Source organism: Sceloporus undulatus, chromosome 4 (assembly GCF_019175285.1).
Source record: "Sceloporus undulatus isolate JIND9_A2432 ecotype Alabama chromosome 4, SceUnd_v1.1, whole genome shotgun sequence".
Lineage (NCBI taxonomy): Eukaryota > Metazoa > Chordata > Lepidosauria > Squamata > Phrynosomatidae > Sceloporus > Sceloporus undulatus.
The window spans coordinates 166,159,256-166,182,100 of record NC_056525.1 but is presented as its reverse complement, the minus strand read 5'-3'; the positions used below and the strand labels follow the sequence as shown (position 1 = coordinate 166,182,100).

At 42.6% G+C, this 22,845-nt stretch overlaps 1 protein-coding gene across 1 annotated transcript; it reads left to right on the top strand.

Annotated features, from left to right (window-relative positions):
• Positions 1-9,099: 9,099 nt before the first annotated feature.
• Positions 9,100-22,372, top strand: IRF4 (interferon regulatory factor 4). Its single transcript, XM_042465047.1, is given in 9 exon segments — positions 9,100-9,144; positions 9,146-9,328; positions 12,165-12,351; positions 13,236-13,324; positions 14,991-15,132; positions 15,470-15,577; positions 17,911-18,264; positions 19,489-19,601; positions 21,778-22,372. Coding segments are annotated over 9 exon segments (1,365 nt in total). The 3' UTR covers positions 21,922-22,372.
• The last annotated feature ends 473 nt before the right edge of the window (positions 22,373-22,845 follow it).

Below are 22,845 nucleotides of genomic sequence, written 5' to 3'. Positions count from 1 at the left end.
CCTAGCGCCTTCTCTGTCAGAGAGCTGCGGTGCTACAATTCCCAGAATTCCATAGCACCGAGCCATGACAGTTAAAGTGATGTCAGACTGGATCATTTCTACAGTGTAGATGCAATCACTGTTCCAGGGACAGAGGAAGATTTCCTCCGATGATTAGACCAGGCTGCGGAGGGGCGCGAAAAGGGAGGAAGGAAGGAAGGAAAAGAAATAAAAGAATGAAGGAAGGAAGAGAGGAAGGAAGGAAAGGAGGGAAGGAAGAAAGAAAGGAAGGAAGAAAAGGAAGGAAGGAAGGAAGGAGAGAATGAGAGAGAGAGAGAGAGGAAGGGAAAGAAAGAAAGAGAGAGAGAGAGAATGAGAGAGGGGAAGGGAGGAAGGAAGACAGAAAGAGCGGGAGGGAGGGAGGGAGGGAAGGAAGGAAGAGCGAGAGAGAAGGGAAAGGAAGGGAAAGGAAGGAGAAAGGGATCGCTAAGGGGAAAATCTGGACTGGAATTTAAAAAGGCCGCAAATAACAAGCATTTCTAAAAGGGAAGATTTTGAATAAGATTAATGGGGAGTTTCTCCCTCAGAGAGACCCACAGAAGAGACCAGAGTTTTTCTTTAGTCCGAGGAGAGCCGCCCCCTGCCCCTGTGCAGAGTGCCTTCCTACTAGCCAGGGGAGACATTGGAGGGTTGGGTCAAAGCTCCAGACTCGATGCCATGGAGGGGCCTGTGGCCGAGGAGGTAGGGCTCATGTGAAGAGGGGGCCTTCCTCTTCCAGGGACTGAGCCCCGGGAGGCTTCCAGAGGAAGGGGCTGGAAGTGCCGGAAAGTGGCTACTTCAGGGGGACAAGGCTTTGGCTGCCACGGCTCCCTCGGAATCCTGCTACGCTACGGACTGCTGCGTTGGTAGTTTTGTGACACCTTTAGCGGCCTTTGTCAGAGAGCTCTGGTGCCACAAGGAACTACAAATCCCAGGGCTGCATATTATGTATGCAGTTAAAGCGATGTCGGACGGGATGATTTCCGCAGTGCGGATGCCGCCCGGGAGAGGTAACCCCGCTCTTCCTTGATGCCAGGGGGGCAAAAAGAGGAATCGGAGGGGAGAGATCAAGCCAAAAAAGAGGGGCCTGGAGAGGGAAAGCCTGCGAGGGAAGGAACCTGGGAGGCATCCCTCTCCTCACTCTTGGGGGCCAGAAAAGTTTGAAAAAGGCTCTGTCTGGTCAAAGGCTGCATCCGCACTGGAGTAATAATCCGGTTCCACACTACTTTAACTGCCATGGCTCAGTGCTATGGAATTCAGGGAACTGTAGTTTGTTGTGGCACTTTCGGTTCCCTGAATTCCATAGCATTGAGTCATGGCAGTTAAAGTGGTGTAGAACCGGAGTAATGCTCCAGTGCGGATGCGGGGGACTTTCCCTCCTCAGATAGCATCCACCTCCTCTCAAGGGGGGGCACTCCATCACTCAAGCCCCTCCCCCTCCGGCCCCCCTCCATCGCTTAGGCTCCGCCCCTTGCCTGGGTCATAAAAGAAAGTTCCTCTTTCTCTCTCGCTCTCGCTCCGCTTCAGTTGCCGGAGTCCGACTCTGGAGCTCCGATCCCTGGCTGCCCTTCTTCTTCCCTCGATCGCCCGGAGAGGTAAGTGGCTCCGTCGCCTGGCCCCAGAGGAACCCCAGGCAAGGCACCGCTGCAAAGCCTTTTCTTCTGAGTAAACCCATAAGGAAAGGAGGAAAGGACTAGCTGTTGATGTTGTTGTCGTTCCCGACATATGGCGACCCTATCCTTGTGGCGAGGTTTGTTCAGAGGGGGTTTGCCCTGGCCTTCCCCTGAGGCTGAGAGAGTGTGACCCTGACCCTGAAACCACTGCGGCCACCTTGGCTCCCCATGAAAGCACTAGGAGACATACAACTGGAGAGTTAGTGAAGAATGCTGTCAGGAAGACGAACCAAGCCCTTGGAGAGAGATGCGGTGCTGGGGAAGAGGGCCCCAAAGACCAAACAAATGGGTCCTCGAACATATGAAGCCTGAAAACTCCCTGGAAGCCAAGATGGTCAAGTATGTCCATCATGCCTAAGAGAGTTCAGCGGCTCTGTTTTGGGGGCAATGTTAGGTTGAACATGTGGGGTTAGGGAGAACATCTCTATTTCTTTTACTACGCGTTTGCTTCGTGCTTTGTAAGGCAGGAGTCATTAGAAAAGACAAGAAGGCGCGGAAAGGTGGAGGGAGGAGAAAGAGAGGAAGAGCGCATGCCAGGTGTCTAAGGCCAAAAAAGGCCCATGGGTTTCAAAGCTTCAGATCGAGTTGGGAGCATCCCAACCCTGACATGTGGGTCATGAGAGCATGGCACAACATCTTCCCCCGGGACCCCTTGATCGACTCTTTTCTTTTCTTTCCTTCCTTCCTTCCTTCCTTCCTTCCTTCCTTTGCGAGCCGCGCCGCATGTGCTGCATTTTATGAATGAAGGTGGCAGCATGTCCGGGATCGGAGCTGCCCAGCAGAGAGGCCAGTGGCAAAAGAGCTGCTGCTGGGGGTCCTTACGGTGGGGGAAAGGGGGAGATCCCATGCAGTGCCACGATCCTTCTTTCTCCTCCTCCGCCTTTGCACAGTCCTTCTTTGCCGGTCCTGGTTCGGGCGGGAAGAGGAAGGATGCTCAGAGATGCTGGCCTTGGGATGCTTGGGATGCTTGCGTTGCCTTCTTCTTCTCCGGGCAAAGTTTTGGAAAGAATAGCGCAGGAGCTCGGCAGGATCTTTCTGATCTTGTAGAGCTCGCCCCAGAAAAGAGACCCCTCTACTAGATCCCCACTTCGGGTGTCATATTTTCACCATGGAGGAGTGATGTGCAGCACTTGCCCTTGGAGGAATTTATTCCCCAATGAGCCCCGTTCAGCTCAATGGAATGTACTGAATTCATGGTAAATATAGTCAGAGTTGTATTTTTAGTTCCTCAGAGAACTTGTTCTGTGTGATCCCCAAAGTCTGCTGTTTTGCTCAATAGGTTTGGACCAATGCAAGGTTATCTTTTCAGTAAGGGATCCCTTGAGTTGGAATCAAAAGGATCCTGATCAGGAACTGGCTGTGATCTTTTCCTGCTGGGGAAGTAACTTTAGACTTGCAAAAGTTTCCAGAGGTTAGTCTGTCATCCCATAACAAAGAAAGGAGAGAAGGAATCCAGTAGTTGATGAAACAGTCATGAAGATGAACTTGCTCATAAACTAGTTAGTCTTGAAGTTAATGCTAGATTTTCTCCCCATCTCTTCTTCTTCTCCTTTTTAGACCTGCAAAAGGAAGGGACATTCTCGTGGCACCAGGGAGAGGAACAGATTTGGCTGTGTCATGCGACTCTGTGGGGCAGGCATTTATTTCGTCAGGTGCTTTGGCCCATGAAAACTCACCACCATGAGACAGTAAAATCTGTTCCTCTCTGAAGCGCCACTGGCCTTCTCTTTCTGATCCTATAGACATTAATAGGGCTGCCCCAACTCCAGGAAAAATCCAGTGGAAGCCCACACACTCCTTGAAAAGACAGACCGATGGCTTAAAGTCTTTACTGGCTGCTGCAGAGAATAAGCAGCTGTAGTAAGTCGTATACCTTGGGCAAGTCACACTCTCTCAGCCTCAGGGGAAAGCAATGGCACACCTCCCCTGGGCAAATCGTGCAAAGAAAACCCCACGATAGGGTCGCCATACATCAGAAGTGATTTGAAGGCACACAACACACACACAGAGTAAGTACTATGAGTGCTAGCATTTACTACGAGTAAGTACTACTGTGACTATTAGTAAGTACTGCTAGCATTATTACTACTACTACTGTTAATAGCAGTAAATGGATACGTAAATGGGGCCCAACTTGGTTTGAGCATTGGATTCCCTGTTCTGCCTTGGGTGGGAAGACTTTGAGGAGAGCCAAAAAAGGAGGAGAATCTCTATATCTTTTAGGCAATTTACCTTCTTATTATATGAAGGCAGGATGCTAATTAACTGGGGGGGGGGGGCATCTTTTAAAGCCATTTATTGGTTTCCCTCACGATTCCATTAAGATGGCTGGTGGCTTTACAAGAGGTTTTAGACAAACCATATCCATATCAGTCACTTGAGAGGACAGTTGTCTTCACATCCTGCTTGCTTGCCAACTATGGTGGAGAATGGGAGCATGGCGCCTGTGGGACCTTCCTCCTGGCCCAGCAAAGTTATATCCGTATATACTCAACTATAAGTCAACTTCATGTAAAAGTCGGGGGAAGATTTTGGGGCCAAAATTAGGGATTTTGATACGACCCACGAATAAATCGAGGGTAACATGTAGGGGCATGAAATAAAGGATTTAAAGGAAAAGGAAAACAATGCCAAAAAACGTATACAAAAAGGTATAACTGTTTCTGCTCACAGTAAAGGTTGGATGGATGAGAGAGTAGAGGAGGGTTAATGCTTCCAGGACAAATTATATTCTTGCCTTTCACAGAGGATGGATCCATATATATATATGATTTAAAGTACAGTACTTACATTGACCCATGGATAAACTGACTTTGTTTTAGGGGGCCAATTTTTTGACTAAAATTTCTAGACTTATACATGAGTATATACAGTATATATAGAGAGAAAATCTTGAACTGTCAATTCAGGTATTGTTATCTGACAGGAGACTGGGTTGCATGGGGTTCATAAATGTGACACAGGGAGAAAACACGTCACTGTCTTGTAGGTTGTCCTCTCAAGGGAACTGGCATTCTGAAGTCGAAGGCTTTCATGGCCGGCATCCATAGGTTTTTGTGGGTGTTTTGGGCTATGTGGCCATGTTCTAGAAGAGTTTATTCCTGACATTTCACCAGCATCTGTGGCTGGCATCTTCAGAGAACATGCTGTCGAAACATTAGGAACAAACTCTTCTAGAACATGGCCACATAGCCCGAAAAACCCACAAAAACCTATGGAACTGAAATTGTCACTTTAAAAGAAGAAAAGGAAAGGAAATATACTATAAGGCAAGAACTCACTCTTCACTACCATTTCCAACTGGGTGGCCATTACCAGGCACAGCCAGTTCCCTTCCTACTGCTCTTGCACATTGCAGAATTAAAGCAGCTTGACGCCACTTTAACTGCCATGGCTCCATCCTGTGGGATCCTGGGATTTGTAGATTGGTGAGGTATTCAGCCTGGTCTTCCTCACCAAACTACACGTCCCAGGATTCTGTAGAATAGAGTCGTTGCAGTCAACGTAGTGTCAAACTGCTTTGATTCTCCAGTTTGGGAGAGCTATATATACCCCAAGACTGGGGAGGGGAAAGATATGGAGGCTGAAGGGTCCTGGAAACGTTGGAGATGCACATATAGTGTGCACAGCTGGACAGATTGCTAATATAAATTATATTTCTTTGCCCTCTGTGTTGAAGATACTTTCCAGAACACCTTCATCCTCCCCACTCTTTGCCCCAGGGCTTAACAGTCAACGTTTTTGGCAATGAGAAATAGGGTGAGAATTGGAGAAAGAGGAGAGGGAAAGATATGAGTAGCAAGAGCAAGTGGAATTCACAACCTTTAAGGAGAGAGTCCATTTATTCCCACTCAGAGCATGGCTTTCCTTACAAGGCCTTTTGCCTAGCAGAATTTCAAACTTTCAGACTCCAGCAGCCTCTCACTGAATTCCTCTCACAATATTCCTTCAACGGTTTAAGACTTATTTAGGCCCAAGGGTCTCCCAGTCTTTCCTCTCTTCTGATCTACACTGTGCAACCTCCTCCTTTTGGTCTGGGTGTCTCAACACTGCTTTATCTATGTGCAGAGGATCTAAAAGCATGGGAGAGAGCTTCGCAAAGTCTCGGATCGCCCCCTGAAAGGGATTTGCTCTGTTTTGAAATCCACACACCCCCTTTCCGTGTTTGTTACTGTATAAATAAATGGGTGCAGGTGCGTTGGCTATTCATATCCGTGAAAGGGTGAGGATCTCCCACTGTGTAGCCAGGCGTCTCTCCTGGGCTCCCATTGCACACCAGAGATTGCCTTGGGATGGTGCATCTCTCAATGTAGAACAGCAAGTGGCATCGATTTCAGGGGGATTCTGGGAGCTGCAGTCCTACAGAAAAAGCTCTCCAAGGTCTAGAGGAGGTGTTTCAGGGTCTACAGGGAAGTCAGTCTCCTGGTCTTCAGTGAGATTCAAGTTACAAGTCTTCTTGCCTTCTTGGTCTCTTATTACTCTCAGGTCTTATTGCCTCCTCAGTCTCAGTCTTACTACTCTTCTTGCCTCTTTGGTGTTACTACTCTCAAGTCTCATTGCTTCTTTAGTCTTACTACTCTCAAGTCTTACTGCCTCCTTAGTCTCCTCAGTCTTATTACTCTTCTTGCCTCTTTAGTCTTACTCCTCTCAAGTCTTATTGCCTCCTCAGTCTTTATACTCTCATTGCCTCCTTAGTCTTACTACTCTCAAGTCCTATTGCCTCTTTAGGCTCCTTAAAGAGCAATCTTAAATGCATTTACCAGGGAGTAGTTTGAGTGTGGGGCTACGACTCTGGAAACCAAGGTTCGGATCCCCACTTGACCATAGACCCCCCCCCCCTTGTGCAAGTCACACTCTCTCAGCCTCAGAAGGTGGCAATGGCAACCCCCTCTGAAGAAACCTGCCAAGAGAGAAAACCCTGTGATGGGGTCGCCATACGTCGGAAACGACTTGAAGGAAGGCACACCCCAATAAACCTATTCTGAAGACATTATAGGACTTAACTTCTGAGCAAGGTACGTGAGGAAAGTGTGCTCTGATAATCCGAGCCTGCCCATGTATATATGGCTACATCCACACTGGAGAAATAGCCCGGTTTGGCACCGCTTTAACTTGTTGTTAAATAAGTTGTGGTGGAGGAGAGTCCCCCACCGCCTCCCTTTCCCGCCTTTGGGGCTTCCTTCCGAAAGATGTCATCAGGGCTTGAAAAGTAGGGGCAGCCCAAGAGTGGCTTTATACGGCTGGGAAACGCGGGCCCACCTCCCATGCAGACACTTGTGTGTATCTGTGTGGAGCTGTGTGTGGGAGGCCGGAGTCCTCAGCACGTCCCTTCTCCTCTAGAGTATCTGTGGGAGGGGAGGCTGGGGAAGAACTAAGGGCCCAGGGCGGAGGGGTGAGGGGTTTCCCGCGGGGTCATGGTGGTTCCAGGGGGTGGCTAAGGGAGCAAGAGGGGCCAGGCTCAGCAGCACCTGGGGGAAGCACAGGGAGGGACAAGGGACAATCCTCGCCCATAGAGACACCAGACTTGCCCATAGAGAATCATTGCACAAGCCTTGCCCATAGCATGTGTTCCTCAGTGGTTCCCTATGGACGAGTATATGGTTTCTCTGAGGCAAGTATTCACCAATGGCTCCATATGGGCAAATAGTCTCCAATCATTAACACTGTGATGCGGCAGCTAACAAGGCCAATGCGATTTTAGGCTGCATCAATCAGAGTATAGTGTCTAGATCAAGAGAAGTAATAGTGCCACTCTATTCTGCCCTGGTCAGGCCCCACCTGGAATATTGTGTCCAATTCTGGGTGCCACAATTTAAAAAGGACATTGAGAAACTGGAGCGTGTGCAAAGGAGGGCGACTAAAATGGTGAAGGGTTTGGAAACCTTGTCCTATGAGGAACAACTCAGGGAGCTGGGGATGTTTAGCCTGGAGAAGAGAAGGTTAAGAGGTGATATGATAGCCCTATTTAAATACTTGAAGGGATGTCATATTGAGGAGGGAGCGAGCTTGTTTTCTGCTGCTCCAGAGAACAAGACCCAGAACAATGGATGCAAACTGCAGGAAAAGAGATTCCACCTCAACATTAAGAGGAACTTCCTGACAATAAGGGCTGTTCGACAGTGGAACACACTTCCTAGGAGTGTAGTGGAGTCTCCCTCCTTGGAGATCTTCAAACAGAGGCTGGATGGCCATCTGTCAGGGATGCTTTGATTGTGATTTCCTGCATGGCAAAATGGGGTTGGACTGGATGGCCCTTGGGGTCTCTTCCAACTCTATGATTCTAAGATTCTAAGTATTCCCCAATGTTCCCCTCTGGACAAGTATTCCCCAAGTACTGTCCTTTGTGTGACTTCAAGTCGTTTCCGACTGAGGGCGACCCTAAGGCTCCTGGGGTTTTCTTGGCACGCTTTCTCCAGAAGGGGTTTGCCATGGCCATCCTCTGAGGCTGAGAGAGGGTCACCCATTGGGTTCTGAGCCGGGATGCGAACCTGGTCTCCAGAGACTATAATGCTGAAACCAGAGGGTGAGGAAAAGTTCCGGACTACAACTCTCGGAAGTCTCCAGGTCTTGGGGCCGGAGGAGGTTGAGAACTGTATAACTCGTAAGGACCCGAATGGGAGGAGGAAGGCTCCGTGTGTGTGTGTGTGTAACGTGTGTGTTGTGTGTCGAAGGTGGAAAGAGGCTTCCTTCCTTCCCAGTTTGGGAGGAGGAGCTGGGCCAAGAGGAGGCGGGAAGGAAGATTTAGGTGAATGAAGGAGATCAAGAGCAGGGTGGTAAGTAAGGTCCGAAACACACTGCAGAAATAATCCCGTTTGGGAGCAGTTTAACTGCCCTGGCTGAGTGCTAGGGAGTCCTGGGAACTGGAGCGTTAGTGAGACAGATATTGCCTTCTCTGTCAGAGGATTCTGGTCCCAAAACCAACTGCAACTCCTAGGATTCCCTGATAGTAGCACTGAGCCAGGGCAGTTACAGCAGTCTCGAGGGGGATGATTTCTGCAGTGTACTCTCAGGGATCTCTCTAGCTACTGAGCCCACAGACTTAACAGGGCTATAGCTTTGAAGTCGACCAAGGGGGGTGTATGTGGGAAGGAGGGGGATAAGGCCCGCCAACCGGGGCATTGGGGTCTCTCGCCTTTTTTTTGGTCTGGGACTGGACCTGGAAAAGGATGCTCCGAAGAGAGGGGAGTCTGCCTGACACGGGTGCTGTTGCGCGTGAGGATGCTGCCTTACACGTGGGAAGCTCACGGTGTCCCCTATCTCTCTCCCTCCCTCCTTCCTTCCTCTTTCCCTCCCTCCCTCCCTCCCTCCCTCCCTCTCTTCCTTCCTTCTTCCTCCCTCCTTCATTCCTCCCTCCCTCCCTCCCTCCCTCCTTCCTTCCTTGCTTCTTTCTTTCTGCAGGGCGAGTGGCATGAGCTTGGAAAGCGGGAGCCCCTCCGCCGCCCCCCCGGACCCTCCTCGGCATGAGCTCCGCCAGCTGCGGCAACGGGAAGCTCCGCCAGTGGCTGATCGAGCAGATCGACAGCAACAAGTACCCGGGGCTGGTCTGGGAGAACGAGGAGAAGAGCATCTTCCGCATCCCTTGGAAGCATGCCGGCAAGCAGGACTACAACCGCGAGGAGGACGCCGCGCTCTTCAAGGTACCTGTGGCTCTTTTCCTTTTGTATGTGTGTTTCCTGTGTCCTAACAGCTGGCATGGCAAAAGGGAGAGGCAAGTCTCATGTACTTTTCACACAGCTATTGTTCATGATAGTAGCAAAAGTTCAGACCTTGTGCCTGAAAATTATGGTTGGGTTATAGAATCATAACATTGGAAGAGACCGCAAGGGCCATCCAGTCCAGCCCCATTCTGCCATGCAGGAAATCCAAATCAAAGCATCCCCGACAGATGGCCATCCAGCCTCCAAGGAAGTAGACTCCACTACGCTCCGAGGGAGTTGAATCTCCTTCCTTAGACGTTTTTAAACAGAGGCTGGATGGCCATCTGTCAGGGATGCTTTGACTGAGAGTTCCTGCATGGCAGGGGATTGGACTGGATGGCCCTTGCGGTCTCTTCCAACTCTACGATTCCATAATCCAACTATAATCTTCAGGCACAAGGTCTGAATTACATGCGCCTGTTCTTTGCATGGTGACTTGTAATCTGAAACAGAACCCATTTCATTGTTCATGCACTTAATCATGTCCCAGGGTGAACTGCATGTACACAGAGTTGTTGTTGTTGTTGTTTTTATAATGATCTGAAGGAAGGTAGTACTGAGAAATAGAGGATGCCAATGAGTATTCTAGTATTTGAATCTCGTGAGAGAGTCTCACCTTTTCACCCACTCTCTCCATTCTCTTCTTTTTCCTTCTGTCTGAAGTGAGGACAAATTGATATATATTTCCAAACAATTCATATATATGCTCCATTCTTAATGGGATAACTATAGCAAAACTATGAAGGGTTCAAACAATCATGCTTAACAATGCATTCGTTGGTAGAAAAAGATGGAAGATCCTCAAGAGGTGGCTTGGAGCAAAAGTGAACCTCATTAAACATATATCCTTCTGACTTGTTGGAGAATGAGATTAAGAAGTGCTGCTGTTGTTGTTTTATCCCAGGGCACCTCTTCCTTAAGTGAAGGATCACTTAAATTACTGGAGAAACACTCCTGCCTTCTCTACCCAACTGGTATCTTGAATTAAAACACCATCCAAGTTGCTTTCCTGTCACACTTGGAAGACTTCTTCCATGTTGAATAATTTCCTTTTCCTTATTTTATTAACTGCCCCAAGGCTTGGTTCATTAGGACGGCAGCCCTGCTCATAGTTACACCCCTGCTTACATCCAATAGATATCGGTGGTACTTACGTTTAATTTTGAACAAAATTGCAGGCTTCATCATTAGCTTTTGCAAGTACCATAACTCCTTTATTTGTTGCTAAGAAGAAACATTTCCTAGAGCAACACTGTTCAGTTTCTGCTAGAATGAGCAAAGCTAATTACTTTAACAGTAACTTTGTTTTTTGAAAAAAGGAACTGCTTACATTGCTGGCGAAATCCGTACGGCACATTCCTCCCCCTCTTGGGATACATCTGTAGTATAGAAATAATGCACTTTGACAGCACTTTAACTGCCAAGGCTCCATCCTCAAGGTCTGTAATTTTATGAGGCAGACGCATGTTTTGGCACAGAAGGCTAAAGGCCTTGTAAAACTACAAATCCCAAAATCCCATAGTATGATGCTACAAAATTTAAAGTGGTGCCAAACGGCATTATTTCTATGATGTAGATCAGCCCTCAGTTTTTGACTACAGGAAGAACATTAAATAACATTCAAAACAAGTGAACCTTTCATGCAGAGTCCATATTGCACCATTTATTTTATAGTGAACGCCTATTTTTTTGCCATTAAAACAGTAACTGGACATTCCAGTGACTTGACTGGACTCTGTTTTTGTTAGCTGGTATCATTTTGTTACCAAAATGCAGTATCAGATAGGAAGGATGCAGTGGCTTCGTAATGGAGGTGTGTGGGTGTGGGTGTGTGTGTGAGATACCACTGCTTCCCAAACATGCGCCTTTTGTTAGAAACTGGCTGTGGTGTTTGCCTGCATCCCTTTGAAATGCTGGAGCTCAGTGGAATTGATGGTGTGAGGAGGGTGATGCTCCGTGGGAAGAGAAAGGAGAGCCCTTAGGTTTCTTTTTAAAATGAATTATTTTTAATTCTTCTTTTTAAAAATCACATCTTGCCAACTTTCATTTTAACCACATGAAACAATGTACATTTAGGCTGTAATTGTAATTTTAAAATATAAGCTTAATTTTGCTAGTTGTTTATGTCACAACTATGGCCATTACATTCAGTGACATACGGGAATTATGATTTATGAGTACAAAAAACATTCCTAAGGGGTTTGTAGGATGTGGTATGGAAGGAAGTCAATGGGGGCGGGTGACACCATGAGTTACCATACCCGGTAATGCCAACTGTAGTGATGCCACTTTCCATTGCCATCCTCAACAAGCGTCCAAGATAGATAGAAGAGGTACTAGTGACCGCATGAAATCTGTAACCCTGTTTAAAAATAAAAAGGTTGGGACCTGACAACTTGATTTAAAACATATTGTGGCTACTCTGTATTGTAACGAAGTGAATGAGAGAGCATGCAGCTTTTTAAAAGAACACACCACCTAGCTGTATATTTCTTGTGGAATGGAAGTAGCTATTATAAATCTTGGAGCTGTATCTACCTTTTATTTCTGTTGCATACTGTTGTGCTGTAATTAGTTTTCAAGCTGAACTATTATTAGAAAGTGTAAATCCTATAGTGCTAGTAGAAAATCCAGCGATTTTTCAGCAAAAAGAGCTGTCTATAATAAATATACTTACTATTGCATCATTTATTACATTGCTGTAAATATGTTCCAAAATCTGTTTGTATTTAGAGTTTTTTGTTTGTCTTTGCTTAACCGCTACCAATACTTTCAGGCTTGGGCTCTGTTTAAAGGAAAGTTCAGAGAAGGCATCGATAAACCAGATCCTCCGACTTGGAAGACACGGCTACGGTGTGCTTTGAACAAGAGCAATGACTTTGAAGAACTGGTTGAAAGAAGCCAGCTGGATATATCAGATCCATATAAAGTGTACAGAATAGTACCAGAAGGAGCAAAAAAGGGTAGGTTTATCCCAATTATGCAGAACAATACCATTTATTATGATAGTGCAGGAAAAGAAGGAGGATAAAAGAAAGAATAATTCCCCCCCCCCAAAAAATTGCACTTTGTAGGTTTTTTTTAAAATCACCTTTCATTTATACAAGGCTATAATGACACAGATCCAAAACACACTGCAGAAATAATCCAGTTTGAGACTGCTTTAACTGCCCTGGCTCAATGCTAGGGGATTCCAGGAACTGTAGTTTTGTGAGACATTTAGCCTTCTCTGTCAAAGAGCTCTGGTGCCACAATAAAAGTAAACACTTACAACCTTATTCTGTTGTTCCCCTAATGTTCCAGTTGCATAAGAGGAAGATGACAGATATACCTGCTCTCTCTGCTCCCTCTGTCTGGTTCCTGGGGGCTGATTCCTAAAGCATTCCTACCCTAACCCACACCAAATCTCCATGTATTTAAGATGAATATTTCCAAATGGAGCCTGCAGGATCCCCATGCAATTGAGAACCCCTCAGTTTCTGTGGTTCAGGTGGAGTTAGCAAGCACCTCACTCCCTCCTCACAGGCAAATAGGATTTCTAGATTTTTTTTTAAATGAGGAGGATTTGCCAAATTTTGTAACTAAACTATCTTATTAGAACAATTTTGTAAACAAATTATGTGATTTGGAAGTGTATTTTATATAAAATTCTGTTTACAGATTCTTTTCAAATGAGGAAATTTTAAGTTTCTTCTCTGTAAAATATGCAGATGGGTTTCATGGTTGTGAAATAGTTTGTAACATTTTATAAGTAGGAGTTAACACTTAAGGATGACGTTTTTATACACATGCTACTCCTTTCCCCATGATTTTTAAAAATTATCCTGGTTTGTCTACCTGTGAACAGGAACAAAGCAGCTTAGTATGGAAGAGCCACAGATGATTATGAACAATGCCTACACCATGAATTCATCATACTCTGCACTGCAGCCTCAGGTAAAGGCCATTCATTTGTTTTATGTACCAAAGGCTGGAAATTTATAGATGTTGCAGTTCCTTCATGCCTTGATTCACAGCAAGATTTAAAGGCCAATAGCAAAGAAAGTACAAACACAAATTAGGGAATGTTCCTCAAAGAGTTCATCAATGCTCCTGTGATCAGAAATTTTGCAGGAAGCATCCATGCTGATATTGAGAAGTAGCATGTTATAACCCAATACTATAACCCAAAGCATATTTCTTTGATAATCTCTTGTAACTAGATATTTGAATTTTATTTAAAAAAGAGCATCAGATTGGTATAATTTTATCAGTTGCATATACACAGCCATCACCAAAGCAATCCTATGCTACATAGCTCCAAAATATTTAGGGAGAAGTCTGTAGTTCAGTGGTAAAATCAAATGCTTTGTGGGCAGGATCCAATATTTGACCTCTGCTGGTAGAACAGCAAAATCCAGTAGAACCAGGAGGGAGATTTACTCCCCCTATCCTTATCAGCGGGTCACGTCTCTGGGGCTGGCTTTCAGGGAGCTCTAGGGTGTAGTTGGGGTAAGGTGAATGAAAGTACTGTATATACTCATGTATAAGTCTAGAAATTTAGGTTAAAAAATTGACCCCAAAAACCTAAATTGACTTATCTACAGGTCAATATAAGTACCGTACTTTAAATCACACACACACACACACACACACACACACAACCATCCCCTGGTGAAAGGCAAGAGTATAATCTTCCCTGGAAGCTCTGGTCCCCCTCTACTCTCTCATCCATCCAGCCAGCCAGCCTTTAGTACGAGCACAAGTAGTTATCCCTGCTGAAACTATGTAAGTTTTTTGGCATTGTTTTCCTTTGCTTTGTCCTTTACATCCTTCATTACATGACCCTCGACTTATCCATGGGTCATATCAAAATCCATAATTTTGGCCCCCAAACCTGCCCTCAACTTATACATGAGGTCAACTTATAGTCAAGTATATATGGTACATCCTATCATGTAGCACCAGTGCCACTTTGGGTTTTGGTGTGTGCATAGCTTCACTGGCATCTTTAAGAGTCTATAGTTGTGGGGTCATGAGACTCTGGAGAGCCACTGCAAATGCAAGGTAGGTAATGCAATGTAGCTAATACTTTGGAGAGCCACCTGCTTAATGCAATGTAGTTTCACAAGTTCATGAGCATTTGACAAAGTTAATCCAGATCCAGCCTTTGAGAGAGACATGAAACTTCAGTATCTGGAAAAGGTGGGCTTCAGTTCTCAAAGCCAAATGGTGAATTTCAGGAGTCCAAAGTCCTTGTTTCTGTTAGAGCACATGGCATCAAAGGGCCTCAGTTTCCACGCTCATTTTATGAAAGAATAACTTCTTTTCTCTTAAGTCTGATGGTATTGTAATATGGGAGTATCAGGACAAGAACTAACATCTATCTGCTTGGCAGTCAATTTCCTGAATTAGTGGGACCTATTATGCATTCAGTATGTATGCATAAGATCACACATTTGATGTGCCTTCATTGATAGTGATGGGAAGTAAACCCAAAGAGAGGTAGAACTATTTGAGATCTCTGCATTTAGAAAGCCTGAGAATGACATCTAGTTGGAGAAAGATACATGTGCATTGATTCTGTCTGTAATGTACTACAACACTTTGATAAAATGTACAGATGCCAGGCTACATGATGACTCATGACCGTAATTGGAGAGAATATGTTCCAGAGCAATCACACTCGGATATTTCGTACCAGTGTGCAACTGTGCCTTTCGCAGCTCGTAATCATCACTGGCAAAGTCCAGCATGTCAGAATGGTAAGTCCAGCATAATTAAACCATGGGGAAAAATCATGGATGGCTCCTTATCCAATGTTGTTTGTGCATGTATTTATGGATAATGGATTTCCTCATTAATTTTAGCAAAGGACACAACTCTGCACAACCCTTTGAGCTCATGAACCTCCTTTTTCCAGTTCTCTTGTTTTGAATCTGTAATCTTTCCCACAAATAATTAAAAGGTATTAAGGTGAAAAGGGACAGCAAGTTTATCAAACTGGGTAAATGGTTTACAGTGTGAAGGGGGAGGGAAATCTAGGGTTTTTGGACTGCTTTGCAGCATTGTGAAAATAATAGTTTTATTTGTTAAAAACAGGTTGTCAGGTGACTGGAACCTTTTATGCTTGTGCACCACCTGAGTCTCAGGTTCCTGGGATCCCAATAGAGCCAAGCATAAGGTCTGGTGAAGCTCTTCCATTGTCAGGTGTGTAAACCATTCAGTATTTGGTTGATCAACAATGAACATTTGGGAATTATCTCATAACTTTTCAAAGAAATCTTCAGACTCCATAGTCTCAAATGAGAGAATAACTTTGAAACTCTGTTAACATTGTGGTCCATCCCCCATCCCCCACCCACCCATATATGTGTTTTGGTTTAGGAAATATGAATTGAATGGAGAATGTCCTTGATCTCAGAGCATGAGCATTTATATGAGTTATAGAGGTTATGTATAAACTGACATCATGAATAAAGAATTTTGCATAATGCCCAGGCTCAACTAGGTAGGAATATATTGACAAATCAATATAGGTATCTGAGATAAAATGAGTGATGATTAGATATTTTGAACTTCCTTCCTTCCTTCCTTCCTTCCTTCCTTCCTTCCTTCCTTCCTTCTCCTCTTCTGCAATCTGACCTGGAAGATCATAGAAATGTTCTAGTTGGGAGACTATTAAGACACTGTGCAAAATGTTTCAATTAGCCAGCATATTAAATACTTCTGACCAATTTACCTTGTCTAATATCACTTGATGATTGTCTGCACTGAACAGTCAATGTATTGAATAAACCTGTTCACAGTCTGAGCACATTTCTTATGCCTTGTATAAATGGGCATAATCACTGGTGCTTACTTGTCAGCTTCCATTCACCACAGCAAATGCACAATGATAGTGAATTATAGCTATATACTCATGAAACATAGGGTTAAGTTTATTTATTTATTTATTTATTTATTTGAGCCAGTGTGATGTAATGATCTAAGTGTTAGACTAAGATTCCAGGATCCCAGGGTTCAAATCCTCACTTGGCCCTGGAAATCCTTTTGGTGACCTTGGGCAAATCACTCTTTTGCCTTGGAGGAACGGCGAACATCCTCTGCAGATATCTTGCCAAGGAAACTATGATAGGTGTTGCCACAACTTGGAGTCAATTAAGGCACATAACAACAACAGATGTTTACTTTTAGTAGCATGTTTTTGAAGTATGTGTTTTGTTTTTTTGCTTTAAAATTGTTCATGTGGCTACAGGTGTAATTATGATGATGGAGGCAGTGGTTGCAGGAGGGATGCTGTGACAAAAGTGAAATGCTGGAGAAACAGGCTGCTTAGAGCCAGCTGCTTTCCCTTATTTTTGTGGCATGGCCCTGGAAAAAAGTATGAAAACTAGTGTAGTCCACCAACAAAATTGTGGTCAATGTTTGTTCTTTGCTTCTAAAGACATGGAGCAGCTGCTTTGGCAATATGTGTTTCAGTCAACTAAGACAGCTACTCCATAACTAAACATTGTATCTAGCAGTATCTGCTATGCCAGATATTAATTGTGACAGAGATATTTCTCCCAGTGAATCTTTTCAAATGACCTACTATCCAGTCCTGAACAGCACTGTTCCACATACCAGGCATTTATCAAGGAAAAGGTGACTGTTGCTGGATAATAAAATGTAATATAATAAAATATAATTAAAAATTGTTTTAGAACTTCCATGGATTTTAGAGCATGTTCCCTGTAGCAGTATTTATGGCTGTAACAATTCCCAGATCATGTGGCCACTCTTGTAGCAACTCTCACCTGATAAACTACTGCAACACGGTCTAAAATTACAAGCCATGTCTGTGCCAAGTGCTGTTACATTCATAATAAGTGAATCTGAAGCATGTTCCTTAAAGCAACATAAATAATATTGGGGGATTTATAATCTGATAAAACACATTGCAATATATTGCTCCTATGACATTATGATATAGGAGGACATAATAATAGTTAACCTTATTATGTGACATCATTCATTTTATTATGTGTATTTGCATGATGGGTAGATTATGTTCGATGAGGAACTGTGGCTGAGATGCAATTTTATGCTTACTTATTTGTGAATACTATTTATTGGACATGAAGAAACATCCAAGAAATGTGGATTGAATTATACTATTAATAACTGACTCACATTTACAGTCGGCTCTTCTTATACATGGATTTTTTATACACGGATTCAAGCATCCATGGTTTGAAAATGTTCAAAAAAAGTATAAATTTCAAATATCAAACCCTGATTTTCCATTTTTTATAAGGGATACCATTTTACTATGTCATTATATTTAATGGGAGCATTCATGGATTTTGTTATCCACGGGGGATTTTGGAACCCAACCCCAGTGTATAACAAGGGTCCACTGTACTTGTTAAATCTGCTGTGAAATAATAGATTGCACACTATTAAAACACAATGCATCTCACTCTGTTTGTAGATGTTATATGAAGTGTAACTGTGTAATGCCAAATATTACCATAATTTTGCAAAAATGTTTTTTTCAGATTTTCGATTGCACATCTGTTTATATTACCATGAAACGCTTGTGAAAGAAGTCACAACTACAAGTCCTGAGGGCTGTAGGATATCCCACGGCCAAAGTTATGAAGTCAGTGGCCTAGATCAAGTTCTGTTCCCTTACCCAGAAGATCATAGCCAGAGAAAAACAACTGAAAAAATGCTAAATCACCTGGAAAGGGGAGTAATACTCTGGATGACACCTGATGGACTTTATGCTAAGAGACTCTGTCAGAGCAGGATCTATTGGGATGGGCCTCTTGCTCTTTGCAGTGACAGGCCTAACAAACTAGAAAGAGAACAAACATGCAAACTTTTTGATACACAGCAATTTTTATCAGGTAATGTTTTTCCAAGATGAGTTATTATTTCATTTTTGTTATTTCTAAAGTTTGTGGTTAAAGCTTTAATGTGTGCAATAATGTCAGGGGAAAGTTAGTGGGAGACGGATGTACAAGCAAGTCTGTTTATTTTGCCATAAAATACAATGGAATATAAGCTAAACAAGTGGCTGCTAAATGTTTTGTATTTTAACTCCCACAATCCTAGCTATTGGCCTTACTGGCTGGAACTTCTGGAAGTCCAAAGCAACTGGAGATACCAAAGTAGATAATGAGTAACCTAATTTATTTTTAACAGTTCTCTTGAGTGACACTTATGGTGTATCACCTGTTGTCACACTGTGGGCTAACATGGTCCTCCTAGTAACAGATTATTTAATCTGTATTCTCACATCTCCCTTATGTTTCTAGTTCCATGCACTATATATGCACTTTTGGCATAAATAAATGATCATAACTGATTGTTCGCTATGAAGATAACTTTATTATTAAGACTTTTCAACTTTAGGGCTGATTTCAGTGGGGCTAAAATGATCAATCCTAAACAACAGACATCAAATGCTGGAGTTGAATATTTCAAATAAATGTTTTGGTGGTTTTGTTCCCCACTTCATTTTGAAAACTGGATATTTGAGATCCTTCAGTTCTCAAAATAAAATTGTATAAATCTTTACATTTTCAATATATTTTACCACCCTCCCCTCAAAAAAAAGTGTGGAGGAGAGGAGCAATAAATTGTTTCTTCATACATGCTATAAGAGATTCCCATCAGGCTACTGCACTGGATCTTGCTGGAATGCCAGCTCCACTTTATCCTAATTCAATTTTTTAAAAAAGTACTTTTTTATTATGGTTGTTTGATACTAGAGGGGTTTTTGTCTGTTGACATTAGATCTTAAATACTTTTAACTCTTAAATTGTTGTTCACCATAGTGGAATCTGATCTGATGAAGTATATAAAGATTATAGTATATAAACTGAACAGAACAAACTAGTAAGACATAAAGCTATTGTTTTGATCAGTGTCTCAATGTTTCTAGCCCTTTGGCAGATTTTCTTTTTGTAAACATCCCATTATCATGGAATTTCTGCCCCAGTAATCTAGGCTGATTCTCCATGCTAACTATTGGATACTATCCTAGGAGAAAGGCAGGGTGTGTGTGTGTGTGTGTGTGTGTGTGTAAAATTTGAGGATAGCCTGATAATTTTCTGTTGGATTTCCAGAACTACAAGCATTTGCTCACCATGGGCGGCCATTGCCTCGATTCCAGATCGTCTTATGTTTTGGAGAGGAGTTTCCAGATCCACAAAGGCAGAGAAAACAAATTACTGCCCATGTAAGTATAGATTGTTTGTTTTATTGAATATAGAATAAATAATAAGGGGGTTGTAGGAAAATATAAATCTTGGGTGACTACTTAGTAGAATACATTTTTTAAAGTTTGAAATGTTGACTAAGGCTGCATGTGCATTTCAGAAGTAATGCTTTAACTGCCATGGCTCAATGCTATGGAATTCTGGGAACTGTAGTTTGTTGTGGAACCAGAGCTGTCTAAATGTCTGACAAAACTACAAATTCCAGAATTCCATTGACCCATGCCAGTTAAGGGATTGTCAAATGGCATTATTTCTGGATGCAGACTAATTTACAGAACTGAAATGAACTGTGAACTTTAACCAGGAGAGCCAGTGTGGCAAAGAGATTTGAGTCTTAGACTAGGATTCTTGGAGTGCTGAAATCTCCGATTAACATGGAAGCTCACTGAGTGACTTTGGGCACTATCTCATCCTCAGAAGAAGGCAATGGCAAATCTCCCACCAAATAAATCTTGCCAATAAAACTCTGTGATAGAGGTCACCTTAGGATTGCCATAATATGGAAAAGAATATAACAACAACACAGTAATAGATATGAATCATTCACACTGTAGACAAATAAAACTGGAACTGGAATAATTAAATTGTCTGAAAATCTACAGTATCTACATCTAAGACAATTATGTTTGTGACTTCATATTTAGTTTACAGTTCAAATTTTATAAAACCAGATATCAAAGTTCATTTCAATACTGCTAATAAGTCAAATATGAATTATTTGTATATGGGACTTCGTAGCTTGTCACATAACATACCTATATTAGGACAGTGCTGATCCAACGTATTTTGCTACCTGGGGCAGAGCAGCAAATTGTATCCCCACCACAAGTGAAAACCCATAGCTCTCAGAGTCAACTATGTTAATTAGGCACATGAGGCAGAAAAACTTGCAGGCAGCTCTTCTCATCCTTATCCTTAGCAGTAGTAATGCTATTAAAAAACGAACAGTGAGGGTTTGAACCCTTGTCTCCCAGAGTTCTAGTCTAACACTGCAACCACTACACCATGATGGCTCCATATTTCTGTGGCATGTTTTAAGCTAATGGCAAAATCCTCACTCTTTACTTTTATAAAATCGTAAATGTATAATATATGCAATAATTAGACATTGGTCATTGGTGGGGACAGAATTTCATCACCTCCTGATCTCTGCCCCCAAATTGCCTGAAAATCATTCCTGGAAGTAGCCAGATTTTTCAGACAGTTTTCAACTGAGTTTTGTGGTTTGAGGGGAATTTGGAGTCAGGGTGGGCTGTGTGTGTGTTTGAACCTATACCACCACTCCAAAGGGTATTTGTGGCTGTTTGAGGGGCAATTTTGAACCCACAAAATTAATTTTGGAGTGATGGTTTGGGATCTGGAAGAACCAAGGATCTGTAAAAAGGCAGTTAGTGTATCTACATGTGGTACGCAAGCTGCTCTTTCTCCACTGATTGTTTAGAAGTTAGTTTTTACTTATGCTTGCCACTGAGAACATTTTTCTCAAATGAGCAATTCATACAGAGAGGTGACACTGCAATACTGCTGTTATAATTGCGTTCTTTCTCTCTTTCTCTGGTGCTAGTATTAGCTGGCTGCAAGGCTTTGCAATCCTGATGCAGCAACTCCTTGTATGTTGAAAGGCCATCTAAAACTGAGAGATGTTTTAGATAGCATTCATGGCTAACAATACATAAAGTCCTGTGCATTTCAGAGAAACATTGTGCCCAGATGTATACAAGCTTTCATCCATGTTTATGTTTATATGTACATTCTGATGCATTTAATTGCACATGTGTAAAGATTTCCAAGTACTTGGAGATGCATTAGGCTGCTGTATGATTAGAAATATATTTAATTTAATTTAATTTAATTTAAATATATATGCTACAGATAATCCTGTGCATGTTTACTCAGAAGTAGGTCCTGTGGACTTCAGTGGGGATTATGTCCATAGTAAATAGGACTGATGCTTCAAAGAAGAAAGTGCTAGTCAGTTTAAAAATTCTAAGCAAGTTCCTTTGAATAGAAAAATATTTTTATTACTTTCTGTTTGGGTAGGTAATGATGTGTTTTACTGTTCCTAACATCTCATCTCTTGATATGAATGAATTAGAATTTTTTTCCAGATGTCTAACTTTTCTATTTGTTACTAAGGTTGAACCAATGTTTGCGAGGCACCTATATTATTTTGCACAGCAAAACACTGGACCTTTTCTAAGAGGCTATGATATCCCAGAACAAGTCACCAGTTCAGAAGACTATCACCGATCTATTCACCATTCAGCTGTTCAAGAATAAGCACACGATGAACACTGGTACTTGACGTGTCATTGTGAACGTTTGGCATGTTGGAGGAGTTATTTGATCACAACTAAAGGATGTAAATCAATAGTTGTTTTTCCCCTAGGAAGTGAATGATGGAAAATCCACAAGGACTGGATACAGACAAACTGAGAATGCAGTACAATAGATATGGGTTGCACCACCCCTGCATTTTTGGAGGATTGCTGGATCGCAAGTTTAGGTGTGAAAACTGACAAAATATCTGATATGTTTACATGTTCTTAAATGAGGACAGTGTTTTGTAGACAATCTGAGCTTGTTTCAGATTCCTAGTTATTTATTTGATGAAAAATCTCAGGGTACAAACTGCTAGATTGAGGCAGCAGTTTATTATAATATATGGCACTCAAAAATACATAAAATTCATTGAAATTTAATTATTTTGAAAGTTTTATAACATTGCTATTTTAATGTCTCAGTAGTCTTCAGTTAATGTTGCAGTGTACAGATGTGTGTGTTTTTTTTAAAAAAAAAATAGGAAGTATAACACTTGATATTTTCCTCATTTTTAAAATATATGTTGTTGCTATTGTGTTGCTATTGCTACTGTTTAGAAAACCAGATGTGAATCTTCAGGATCCAGCAAGATAATTTTGTAGGATAAATATTTTCATATAATATTATTACCATTATATACCATTTATCCTTTTAAAATAAGTAGCAAAGCACTCCATAACACTTGCAATCCTTTACACCTTTACCCCAATCCTTATTGGGAGTAAGCCTATGGACTCAGTGGGACGTGATTCTAGGCATACATTTATAAGATTTATAGGCATATTAAAAATGTAACCAAAGACTGAGACACAGATTTCGATAGGACACACAAAGCCTCTGGTGAAACTATACGGTTATAATTACGAACCCCTTTACAGTATA